Below are 12,564 nucleotides of genomic sequence, written 5' to 3'. Positions count from 1 at the left end.
AAAAATCCCATTTTCGCTTGTCCCTCAACCGATTTTCGCCTCCATCACCGAGGCCAAAATCTGCTTAACGAAAAAGGCTTTTCGGGTAAAAATTGCATTACCTTAACAATTTATTGTTATTCTATATAGAATTTAGCTTGCGGAATTATTATACGTTGGTCTGTTCGTGAAACGTAAGCTGTGAGTGAAAAATAAGTAATAAACCTAAAATCAAAGTGTCATGGCGTCGACCCAAATTTCAGGATATAATTTTTTTACGAAAGCTGAACTTTGATTGGCTGTTCAGAAATGCCCGGATCTTCTAATTTTAGAAAAGCGTGTAGCTATCGTTAGATGTCGTGTTTAACCAAAACCGGTCAAAAAATTCAAATTTGAATTTTCGACGACACGTTCAATTTTGCGAAACAACGCAAAATTAATACAAATACCCAGAGAAGTATCGAATACGATATTCAAAACTTCATAAATTACACATTGAATACCATATTTAACTAGAATCCAAAACATTTAAAATGTTGTACTTGGAGGATTATTTAGAAAGTAAAGATGGACAAAACCATAGTGTGAAAAAGAATTATGTAATAAATTAATGCTTTACAGTGATAGAGCATTTACCACAAGAACTAAGAGATAGATTTACAGAAATGAGAGAAATGGACTTGCAAGTTCAAAGTTAGATTTTATTTATTCTTTTCCCTGCAAGTATTTTTGGCCAAATAAAGTATAACGCACATACTTTTTAAAATAGATGCAATGGACAGCCTAGATGAAAGAGTAAAACAATTTTTTGCCAATGCTAGAAAACAGAAGCCCGAACCCAAAGAATTTGAAAAACTAAAACAAGTAGGAGAAACTTATCAAGATTTTAGCAAAGAAAAATATTTAACATCTACGTAATTTTCAGGACTATTATAAAGCTTTAGAGGATGCCGATGAAAAAGTTCAAATAGCAAATCAAATTTATGATTTGGTAAAGGAATAGATTCCATTGTGTCCAAATAAATAGTTTGGTTGTTAAATGCCTTTATATTTAAAAGGTGGATAGGTATTTGAGAAGACTAGATCAAGAATTACAAAAATTTAAAATGGAACTGGAAGCGGATAATGCTGGAATTACTGAAGTTTTGGAACGGAGTAAAGCACTTCCTTGCTGTTTTTGTTTTATTTTCCATAGATCACCATAAACTAATTAAATATTTTTTCTAGGGTCTTTGGAATTAGATAATCCACCTCCTTCAATGAATAGTGTCAAAGGAGAAAGTAAACGAAACAAAGACAAAAATACGCATTCCGCTCTGGTTGGTTTGCTAATGAAAAGAAATGAATTTGTAGAGAGAAAAATGACGAACCAAGGAAACGTTGGTTCAGAAAAACGTACAGTGACTGAAAAGGTGCTAAATACGATAATCGCTGCTGAAGCGGTTAGAGAATCACCTGCTGCTATTGTAAGAAGTAGTGGCAGTTTAGATAGAAACTCTATACCACCAGTGCAGAGTAATATAGGAAATATTCCGGAAAAAACTGGAAACATTCTGGGACAGAGCTCTTTTGGTTATAATTTAGCAGCTGGCAGCAACGCGATTGCAGCTGCAGCATCTCAGGCTATTGCAGCAACCCAACAGGTGGTAATGCAAACTATGTTTTTAACTCATTTTAAAACTCGAGAGAAATACTATAAAAGATACTTGGAAGTCTAAAATTTCATGATATATATTGTATAGATGCAACAAGGTCGCCGAACTGCTAGTTTAAAAGCTAGTTACGAAGCTATAAATTCCGGATTGCAAGGCATCAGTCGAGAATTCACATTAGGAAGCAGAGAAATTGGTTCACTGAGCTCCGTAACTGCTGGAGCAAGTACAGTTGCGTCTGAACCAGCTGTAGCAACACCAACCACAACTAAAACACCTAGAACAAAGAAACAATCTTCTCGAGCTGCTCAAGTCGTTGCTCCTCCTGAACCACCAGCTTTAGATGATTCTGAAGATTCGTCAATGGTTGATGAGAATGGTCAAGTAGCGGACTGGGCTTACGACCCCAATGAACCTCGCTACTGTATATGTAATCAAGTCTCTTACGGAGACATGGTGGCGTGTGACAATGAAGATGTAAATCTTGTTTTTTTAAAACTAAATAGCTTTAGCATAGCATTAAAACTTGATTTTCCCCCACAGTGTCCATTTGAATGGTTCCACTACGCTTGCGTTGGAATAACTCAGCCTCCCAAAGGCAAATGGTTCTGTCCTCAATGTACCTCTGCAATGAAGAGACGCGGACGTAAAGAAAAATAAGTGCGGAGAATAATCATGTGCAAATTACTTTTGCCTTTTTGACTCTAGGTGTCTCGTTCTAATTAGCCAATTGCGAAAAATAAAAGTGATAATTGTGTGGTTGTTAAATTAAAACATTTCGGGCCTCTCAGAGACTGAACTTCAACGTATTTAAATTCCCACATCCTTAATTTCATTTTTAAGCGCTCAAGGACAATACACCCTAAATTGTCTTGATTGTGATATAATTTTTATAGTTCATTCTTGTTAAACTATATACCTTAGTTGTTAATTTTTTTCAAAGAAAACGGGTGATTTTATAATTTTGACTTTTGTTCCGATTTTTTTTTATATAAAAAGAGAGAAATACCATTTTTAGTACCAGCCACTTTTTCTTTATTAGACACCAGTTGTTTTTCTGATAAGTTTGGTTAATATTATCACAGTTAAATAACTACAAACCTGATAAATACTCAATTTAAAATTAGTAACAATAACTTAAGGTGCACTGTTTTCAGTCTACAAAATGATACAGTTTGTGAGATTTCATTGAAATTTTTGCAACATAAAATTACCGTATTAACGCCTACTTTCAGTATAAATTTTCTTTGTAGTCTGAAAATGGTACACATTATACAATCTTAAAAATGGAAGCAATTTTAGTTATTGACTATAAAACCTTTTTGTTATTAATAACTAGGATATATAATGATATGAGTCATATAAACCGTATCAAATCTATAAAACAAAACTGATCTTTCTATATCAGAAATAAACCGAAAGGTTCTAAGAAGAAACTGTTTATATTAATTACGGATATGTGTTTTTTGGAAGACGGCGTATCTTTTGGCAATTTATCCGCGTTACAAATTACTTTTTCTATACAAGACAGACACTTGCCTTGTAACAAGCTCAAAACAGGGTGATCCGTTCCAATTTTATCCAAAAACATTCCAGTCATTTTTACATCGTCATTATCGTGTAACTTCAATGCAAATTGGTCGCAAACGTCAGTAATCAGAAATATTAATTCAGCTTCTACCCGGAAAGTTCCTTTTATTTGTACTTTTATTTCGTACTGATTAAGAGTCCATTTTTGCAAACAGCAAGAAGACAATTTATTCACAACTATAGATATAATATCTTCCTCAAAAACGAAACGAAGCAAACTTTGAGTTGTTTGACTGAAAGTGTAAATCATAGACTCAACGGGGTTTTCTTTCTTTATCCGCTTCACATAGCCAATACTCCCAATAACTGACATTTTATAGCCTTGATATTTGTCACATCGCATTTGGACTTTGGCCATATTAGATTCTTGCCAAGCAGGATGATGACATTGAAACGCGTAATCTGACCAGGAAATCTCTTTAGTAGGTTTCTGTACAATTCTCTTGTTGTTAGAAGTTAGATATAAAGCGCTTAAACATAAAAACAGCAAACAAAAAGCTATAATTTTTGGGCTTTGGAATTTGGCTTGAAGATATTTTGTTTTAGTTGATAGTAAAATAAATATAAAAGTTCCAATGCCAAAAGCTGATCCTGTCATAGTGAGACTCATTGCACTTTCAGCAGCTAAAAAGGAGCCGTATGTGGTAAATTGCGCCATTCTATTAGATCCCATAAAAAGAAGCACCATAAATGTCAAATCCGAAGTTAGGCTACTAATAGTTAAGGAGGATAAAGCTCCAGTGAAGATGTTGATCCACAGAATTCCAGATAAATTGAGCAGATAATCCTTGGTCGTTGATTTCGCAATAACCAATAGGTGTAAAATTATTAATAGGATTCCGAGAGCGGCTAATGGCGATATGTTGAGATGCATAGTTTCTGATATTTTGACTGGAAAAGCATGAAACTCTTTCCAATGTGGAAAAAGTTTTGGAAGAATGTGGAACTTTAGGAAAGCTGTGCTAAAATGAGCAAAATATAGAATTCCAGCCAACTTATTTGGTTTTATAGCCAAGAAAGATATTAACGCTAAGAACAGCAGATGTCTGTTAACTATCCAGTCAGCGGGTTCTTCCGTGAAGATAAAGAAGAAAAAAGAGCTAATAATTTGCAATGCAAAAAGATTCAGTTCAGGAGTTTTTGATTTAGTCACTTTCGTAGTTTTCAATTTAACATCAAACTTTTCGACCACTTTTATCCACTTAGAAATATTCTTATAAACTTGTTGACGATATAACATTTTGGCAGATGAAAAAACCATAACTACGTAGCTGGCACAAGATATCCAGGCGTTTGTAGCATTAACAATGAAACTGTTAGCTTGATCAACCAATATAGTTGGTAAGATGATCAAGAATAGAGCAGCAACTACTCCAACAATAAGAACTGAATGTATAACAGCAATATCTGAAAGGCATCTCAGTAGATTTTCTATGCAAACCAAAATTTCAATTCCTTTAGTAGCTACAAAATTTACGGCTTTGTTGTTAGTCTTTAGCTTGCCAGGTATTGAGCTTGCTATAAATATTTCAGGAGCTTTTCCAATTAGGCATTGATGTATTGATGTAACAACTTGATCCACAGAAATACTTATGTTTTGAGTAATGCCAGTATCAGTTAATTCCTCAGAGTTGATTTTGTTTCCACTCAAAAAGCTATCTATCTTTAGTTTAAAATAGTGGAGAGGTATTGATTCTTTGACATCAAATGTCATCTGTCTAAACAGACTCTGTCCAACATATTGGGCAATCTTTTCTTCCATTGAACTATTTAAACATTTCTCAACTCTATCTCGATTAGCTGGTGTTATACCAATTCCAAGCATATAGCACTCACGTAGAAGATTCAATGCTTCTTGATGGGCTCCTTCTTCCGCGGCCATTAACAACCATCTGACAGCTAGCTCATCATTTTCTTTCTTTTCATTGGTATTTTCAGTGTGTTCTCTTAAGAGCGATTTCGCTAGTGATGTTTGGGAGTCTGGGCATCCTTCAGAAGCCAGCTGGTAACGCAAACGATGTAACCCTGGAGAATTATTATTGTTGTTATTCATTGGCACTGGTATATCAAAAGTCCCTTCACGGCGGAAGAATGATCGAGGATTGTTACTGGGAGATATTTTATCCTCAACCTCCATTTCTTCAGAGATTAAGGAAATTGATCAAGACAAAGAAATAGCGCTTGCTTCAGAAATGCTAGTCACTGTGAATGAAAAGAAATAAAAATTAAAGGTATAGCCTAGGGCCAAGATATATTGAGCACAGAAGGAGGTCCCATTCAACTCCGCCTACGCATTTTGCTCAGCAAAAAAGAAATAATGATCACTTGATGATAAAATTCTAGTTCGTGTTGGATAATTTTTTCTTGTAATCAACACTTAAAATGTTTAAAACAAACGTTTTAAATATTCAAACGCAAAATAAAATAATGTTCAGCAGTGGTGTCCGCGGCGGGACAAATTGCCAAAATCATACGAAAACATACTTTTCCAACTTTTGATTTTCCATGGCGCACTCATCTTTAATGGCATAACTTCAAATGTTTTCCCTCCCCATTCAGTCCTAAAATACACTAAATTCCAACCACTATGTGTTATATTGATTTAAAACAGCAGTGTGTAGTATCAATTATTTTGTTTTTTTACTGTGCTGTATGTATTACCAAGAATGTATTTATTTATACTCAGGGAGAATGAATATGTCGAGATTATTTTTAGCGTTTCTCCAATTCCACCCGTAGGGGCCCCCGGTATGCTCCTCCGCTTTCATAAATCAAATAATACTGCCATCTCCAGGGGCGGCTCAAGGGCCGGGCAACCCGGGCAATTGCCACATAACCAGTAACCCACCTTATACTAGATTTTGAGAGCGAAAGCAGTTCTTTCGCCCTTTGCCTAGAGGGGCCAGGAATAAACTCCTTAGCCTGTCTTTGGCCATCCATCTCGAGCGAGAGCTCAAGTTGATGGTTAGTCATGTACTTGGAAACCAGGCTGCGTATCAAGCCACGGGGGATAGGGACAGCAGGTTCTGGCCCACAGAACCCAGCCGTCGCACCCTCCCTGGCCAAGATGTCAGCCTTTTCATTCCCATGATACACCTTATGTCCTGGGACATTTAACAGACATTTAAATCTTATTGGTATCAGCGATGACCCACTATGTAGGGCCTGCAAGGCCGAGGAAGAGAGTGCCTCTCACGTTCTCTGTAGCTGCGATTTTTATGCGGCTCAAAGGCTAGAGCATCTTGGGATGCATCAATTGGAAACTAACGACTTCTTTAATATGCCAGCCAAAAGTATCTTAAGGTTTGTGTCGGAGATAGGACTTTTCTAAGTCATAGGTCAGGGGAGAACAATGGACCTAGGGTCGAAGTGCATGGTTGGGCATTCATGCCGCCCCGCCCCCTCTCAACAATAATTATAATTATCGTTCAAAAAATAAAAATTTCAAAACGGTGAAAAATTTAACGATTTTTCTGAAAATTCCAAAAGAAAAGGGTCCTTTCTTATAAACGCCTGGGCCGATCAAATTAGGACAACCTATATATTAACGATAATCCTATTCAGCATGGACATTATAAGTAAAGTACTTAAGGTATACTAGTCTTGCCACCTTACCTAGTGTTTCAAACTCCATGTAAAATGACCATGTACCATAAAGAAGGTATTAAATATGTTTACACAAAGTATTTAGAAAGAGATTATTTATTGTTATGAAAACGGTAAATTTATAACATGGACACGGTAATGTTTTTACGGGGGGGGGGGTAGTTTAATTTAGCCTCAAAATGAGAGGGGCGCCAAAAATCCCCCTTGCCCGTGTGAAAAAAATTTCTTGAGCCGGCCCTGGCAATCTCATTGGTTCTTAAAAATTACGTTTTTCGACGCGATTAACGCTGCTGCGAGGACGCCAAAAATAAGACCTCCTCCTTTTTTCCTCCCCCCCCCCCTTAGCGTGACGGGGTTAAGGCCTCAACGTGTCCGTCGATAGTCTCGACATATTCATTCTCCCTGAGTATAAATAAATACATTCTTGGTATTACCATAGTATTATAAAAAGTAAAAGTATTATTTTATGCCAAAAAGTGTATTACCATAAGTAAAATAATATGTAAAACAAATATAATAAGAAACGATTTTTTATTTACAGTATTTTCATCTACTACGTTCATATTCTATATATATACTCTACTACGATTATAAATTTTTATGCTTTCTTGGAACCCCGGTCTTCCTCGGTATAACAATTACAGGGTGATATTTCGGTAAAATGACAACTTCCCTATATAAATACATTAGGCGATTTATAACAAGTCGATAATATCCCGTGTTACGTGAAATACCATGGAAAAAGTTTGACATAACAGAACCTACCCCTGTAGCAAATCGGAGTCGGGCCAACGTCGGCGGGAGACCCCATTCGCGGAGTCGGGTGGACGTTGGCCCACTGCACTATTTAGGGTCGAAATGTCCTACTTGATTTAGGGTCGGCCCGACGTCGTATGTTCGTCGTAGGTACTCCGAAACATCGGTGGGCCGGTATGGCAAAGTAGGGTCGGGCCGACATCGACGATCAAGATAAATACCCAAAATTACCGACGTCATCCCGACTAAGAATGTACTGTATAATTACGTTGAAACGACGTCGGCCCGACACCGTCAGGTAGTCGGGCCGACTTCCTTTTAGATATTTTATATGACTGAAAATGACCACGTAAAGTCCAAATATAGCTATATAAATAGCTATATACATGTATGTAATTGGTGATGTCCCATGAAGCAATGAATTTCTTTCCGTCGGAAAGCTCTTGAATCTATGGGTTACAGAGTTCTATAGTTTTTTGGGGCTTAGTAAAACTAATAATTAAATCTTCATTAAAAATATCTTACCCTAACATATTTAGCTATACGAATGTAACCTACTTGAGTTGAGAGATTTTTGAATAAGGAAACATTCTCAGATTGAATATATGATCTTTTTCGAAAAAATATAATACAGAATAGATGTTATTTTAAAAATATTTCAATTGGTTTTATTAAATCGCAAAAGTTTCACAGTTTTGAGCGATTAATTGGCAAATAAAATGTCGGATATAAGTCGGCCCGTTAGTTGGGCTATAAATGTGTAAGGTCTTTTTCAAGTCACGACAGCTATAACAATTCAAGGTCGGCGTTCGGATTCTAAATAGTTCCAATGCTAAGACTTTTAGAGTCGGCAAGTGGTCCAAAATGTTGAGTCGCCATACCGACTTTAAAACGACCAAAAACGTTTTTACAAGGTACCTATTATCTCACAAACGTTTAGGACTTTTAGAGTCGGTATTTGGACCATGACCGATAAGCTACTTTTTGACCAAAGATCGACTTTAAATCGACTCTTCGTGCCACAGGGTAAGTCTTATTTTCGACCCAAAAAGTACTTAATGGTGTTAGAACCAAACGAGTGGTGTTTAAGAATTAAAGAAAAATAAGTCAGTTGAAAAGTATGAAGATAAAGATTTTTAGTCATTTTGTCGATCACGGTGTTCGCCAGCTCGTTTTATCTTTAATCTTGTACAAGATTAAAGTAAAGCAATTTGACAATGCATATCACTTTTTCAATAAATTTTATTTAAAAATAAACAAAATATTACAAGCTAGCACTGCTGTATATTTTATTGATTTAATCGTTTATCTATATACGTATTCAAAACGTTAGCACAGTATTTTTGGTAATATTTTGGGTTCATGAAACCGATAAGATGCCCAAAATCTCAATTATCAGAAAACAGTGTAAGGTCTTTTTTAAGTCGGAAATTGCACTATAAATTTCGGTTGGCACCCTGACTATGAAAAGTCTGAAATACGTACATAAATTTTTTTAAAGATTGAGACTTTTTAGGTCGGCTTTTGGTCATGGACCTAAAACGACTTTTCAACCCAAGACCGACCCGTAACCGACTCCCGTGTGTTACAGTGGCCCCCACCCTGACTAAGAAAAGTCTGAGAAACGTACATATATTTTTTTATTCGAAAAAGATTAAAACTTTTTGGGTCGGTTTTTGGTCATGGACCTAAAACCGACTTTTCGACCAAAGACCGACCCGTAACCGACTCCCGTGTGCTACAGGGGTACTGTATAGACAGAGCCGTTAAAGCGATTTTTCGCTAAATTGCCAGCTTCCCTATATAGGTCGTGAATGTTGAGTTCGTGTTGTGACTGTTGTGGGTGTTGAGTTTGTGTTATGACGGTTGTTGATGTTGGGTCTGTTGTGTTTATATGGGCGTGTTCTCTCCAACTGCTTCTTAATGACTTTGGGACGGACCGAGTGCTGAGTGTAATGCTCAACGTCCAATGGCAGGGTTTCCACCAGTTGTACACGGTATTCGTCTTAGTATCAATTTGCGAATTTTTGGCGCCGGCCGGGAATCGAACCAGGATCTGCCTCGTGCAAGAGATGTACTCTAACCACTCAGCAACCAACGCTTGTTAAGTGACGGTGTTTTTTTTAAAAACAGCTTTGGCGAATGTCCTTTACAAAGTTATAACGTTAGGTACTATAATTTATTCTACATAATTTTAAATATTTATAAATTAAATTAATCTTATATTTAATTAAATATTTATAAATTATATTAATCTTAAATTTAATTAAATATTTATAAATTATATTAATATTATATTTAATTAAATAACCGAGTATTTTAACTTATTTGATCGTGTTCAGGAATTGGACTCGGGTCGCATCGTTACAATGCAGATAGTTTACCGCCGAGCCATTCACTTCCTATAGGAGAGTTAAAAGTAAAGAAACCATTATGATAAGGCGGGTTTTTTACCTTTTAATAACGCTAAGAAAAAGGATAATTATTCAAAACTCCCACGGAAACTATATAAAAGTAATAATATAGCGCCACCGTGTGGAGAACTATCAATCAAACCGGGTAAAAAATATAATCTCTTCAATTTTTCGAACTTTAGTCAAATCTCGAAGGGTCAAAAAAAACCACAAAATAAGGGTATATAAGGCCGTTGCCGTCAATTTAGTCTTTCTTAGTTCTTGGCTGTCAGACGAAATACTACAGGACGGGGTCCTGGTGTCGGGGAAAAGTTATGAGGTAACTTTGCGGTTTTAATTAGTGTGTTCGGTCTTCGGTCAAGAAAAGAGTTAAATTGTGTTTCGCGTTTGGAACGTGAGTGAATGGACTTAAGTGTACGAACAGTGCGTGCTTAAGACTGAAAGTGTTAAACTAATTGTGAACTAACTCAAGTCAGCTGTAAGATAACATTGATTGTTATTTTTTTTGAATTGGAACAACCTAATTATACCCTTGAAATTGTCAACTCAACCTGTGAGGCTAATTAAGTAGATTGGATGTAATTAGTAGCGAACAGCTCTCAGCTGTTAATTAAGACAGAGTTTATAGTTAGGTAGTTTGAATTTAGTTAAAATTACTCAGTATAATTTATAATATTTATTTAAGTGTAAGTGTGTTTTGGTTTGTTTCAATCACGATGAACTAAGACAAATCTAGTCTTAGACACTTCAGTACCAGTTCTGTACAATTACGTAGAAGGGATATATATTGTTGGGCTATTGATGAAAGTTAAATCAAGAACGTTCCATAGACTGTTCTGAATAAAAATAAACATTTATAATTTTGTATAATTCTGGTTGCCATTTTATTTTCTAATCACTTGCCCACAACATTACAGTTCTGGCAATCCCGAATCAAATAAATTTTCGATATAACGGCGACGGGAAATTACTCTCGCAAATTTATCGCGCGGCCTTAGGGAATATTATTTTAACAAAATTTCGATAAACTAGCGTTGAATTAAAATTAGCCCGATTCCGTTAAAATTATAAACCAGAAAGCGAACGGTCGTTATAATACCCTCTGTAGATATTTCTTTCATTAAAATTTGCTTCGTATTATACATGTATTCAACTTTTAAACTTGTACTGTACAAAGGGTTTAATTCAATTGTGCATTGTTATAGTACGTCTAACTGTTGTAACTAATTAACTTATGATATTCTGAATAAATTAAAATTGGCCGTTTCGTCTCAATTATTTTAATTATAATTAAAATTTTATACCGGGCGGGATAGAACTGGAATAACATTTTTAGCAAATAACTCTAAATTGCTGAGATATATCTTTAAGGGTTATCTCGAGAAATTAATACCACTAGGTACAATTCTTCCGAGGAGAGGTATATTTTGGCTTGCCAACTTGTTAATCTTTCAGCTAAAGTAATCGACTGAGGAGGTCCCCAAAATGCAAATAAATCATCCCAAATACCAGCTTGTAAAATAACTCCTTATAAAGGATCTATCAATGTTATACAATATATGATAAAAACCAAAATGTTGGGCATTTTCATTATTAATTTTAGCTTTTGTTGATAGTTTAAAGGGCAACGCAAGCTCTGTGACAAAATAAAGAAAAAGCACCGTGCTTTTTAACCCCCTATTCACCCACTCGTTACTAGCGAGACCACGTAGAGTTTACCGTAAATTTCGCACTTTGCATACATAGTCACACAAATGCCAGCTCACTTGCGTTGCCCTTTAAGAACTTTATCACCAGCGGTGTTTTTGTTAAACACATGATCATTTAAACTGTCTTTCTTTGGAAAGCGACCATAAAAAAGGGTTTCATCTCCCACATAATGTGCAATTACGGCCAATCGAGATTTTTGACTTGAGTCACGAATTTAATAAATTACTTTGTTGAAAGCGATTTCGTAATCTTTGTGTCCGGGCCCGGTACCCAAGTAATAATAGGTCTGAATTAATGACTTTTTCTTATTTTCCTCTGTATTACTTTTTGTACTTTTGTTCTTTTTCCATGTAATACCATCAATTGATATGTCTCTAATTCCGCTTTCAGGAATCAAAAACGCGAACATGTAGCCACCCCTTATTTTAATATGCTCAGGCAGTGCACTTGTAAAAACTGAACCTGGTTCGAATGTTTCGTCTTTAATTGAAATTAAAATATCTTTCAGCTGCTTTTCAGAAAGAGTATGTCTAAGTTTCGTTCGAAATGCACCTACCATCATTGTTAGGCGCCACACTTTCACCAATATCATTGTTTTGACTGGTGTCATTTTGTTTCAAAACTCTTTTGGTATGGTCTTCGGTACTTGAGGTTTTTCTGGTTTGCGTATTTTCATCAAACATTTGGCCTTTTACGATGTCAGTACTTGTGTTTCCACTTCATTCAAATTCATTTTGGTCAGTAATGTTTTTCTACAAGTAGATTTCATTGAATTTATATTTGTTGTTGGCATTGGTTTTAAAGGTGTTAGCTGAAAATTTTCGACTTTCTTTTTCTGCAATTTAAGCAATCTTACA

The 12,564-nt window shown here is 35.7% G+C and overlaps 2 protein-coding genes across 6 annotated transcripts; one reads left to right on the top strand and one right to left on the bottom strand.

Annotated features, from left to right (window-relative positions):
- Window positions 1-22: 22 nt before the first annotated feature.
- Ing3 (Inhibitor of growth family, member 3) lies at window positions 23-2,924 on the top strand. 5 transcript variants are annotated; one of them, XM_090178617.1, is made up of 9 exons: window positions 23-540; window positions 601-672; window positions 749-843; window positions 905-970; window positions 1,038-1,134; window positions 1,207-1,260; window positions 1,333-1,625; window positions 1,722-2,108; window positions 2,175-2,924. In XM_090178617.1, the coding sequence occupies exons 1-9, from the start codon at window positions 513-515 to the stop codon at window positions 2,289-2,291; spliced, it is 1,209 nt and encodes a 402-aa protein (XP_090034743.1). In that variant the 5' UTR covers window positions 23-512; the 3' UTR covers window positions 2,292-2,924. The 5 variants fall into 5 exon arrangements, with proteins under 5 accessions (XP_090034743.1, XP_090034742.1, XP_090034739.1 ...); XM_090178615.1 differs by having other exon boundaries at window positions 76-180; window positions 264-540; window positions 1,207-1,625; window positions 2,175-2,922; XM_090178614.1 differs by having other exon boundaries at window positions 150-180; window positions 243-540; window positions 1,207-1,625; window positions 2,175-2,922.
- On the bottom strand, window positions 2,658-5,695 carry wfs1 (wolframin ER transmembrane glycoprotein wfs1). Its single transcript, XM_090178610.1, has 2 exons — window positions 5,547-5,695; window positions 2,658-5,423 (listed from the first exon to the last, which is right to left on the bottom strand). Exon 2 carries the CDS (start codon window positions 5,356-5,358, stop codon window positions 3,031-3,033), a length of 2,328 nt encoding a protein of 775 aa, XP_090034736.1. The 5' UTR covers window positions 5,359-5,423; window positions 5,547-5,695; the 3' UTR covers window positions 2,658-3,030.
- Window positions 5,696-12,564: the final 6,869 nt, after the last annotated feature.

This window comes from Leiobunum rupestre, chromosome 6, assembly GCF_980474605.1.
Source record: "Leiobunum rupestre chromosome 6, qqLeiRupe1.1.hap1, whole genome shotgun sequence".
NCBI classification, from domain to species: domain Eukaryota; kingdom Metazoa; phylum Arthropoda; class Arachnida; order Opiliones; family Sclerosomatidae; genus Leiobunum; species Leiobunum rupestre.
Note: the sequence above shows the minus strand (reverse complement) of the source record. Positions and strands in the feature narration are given on the sequence as shown.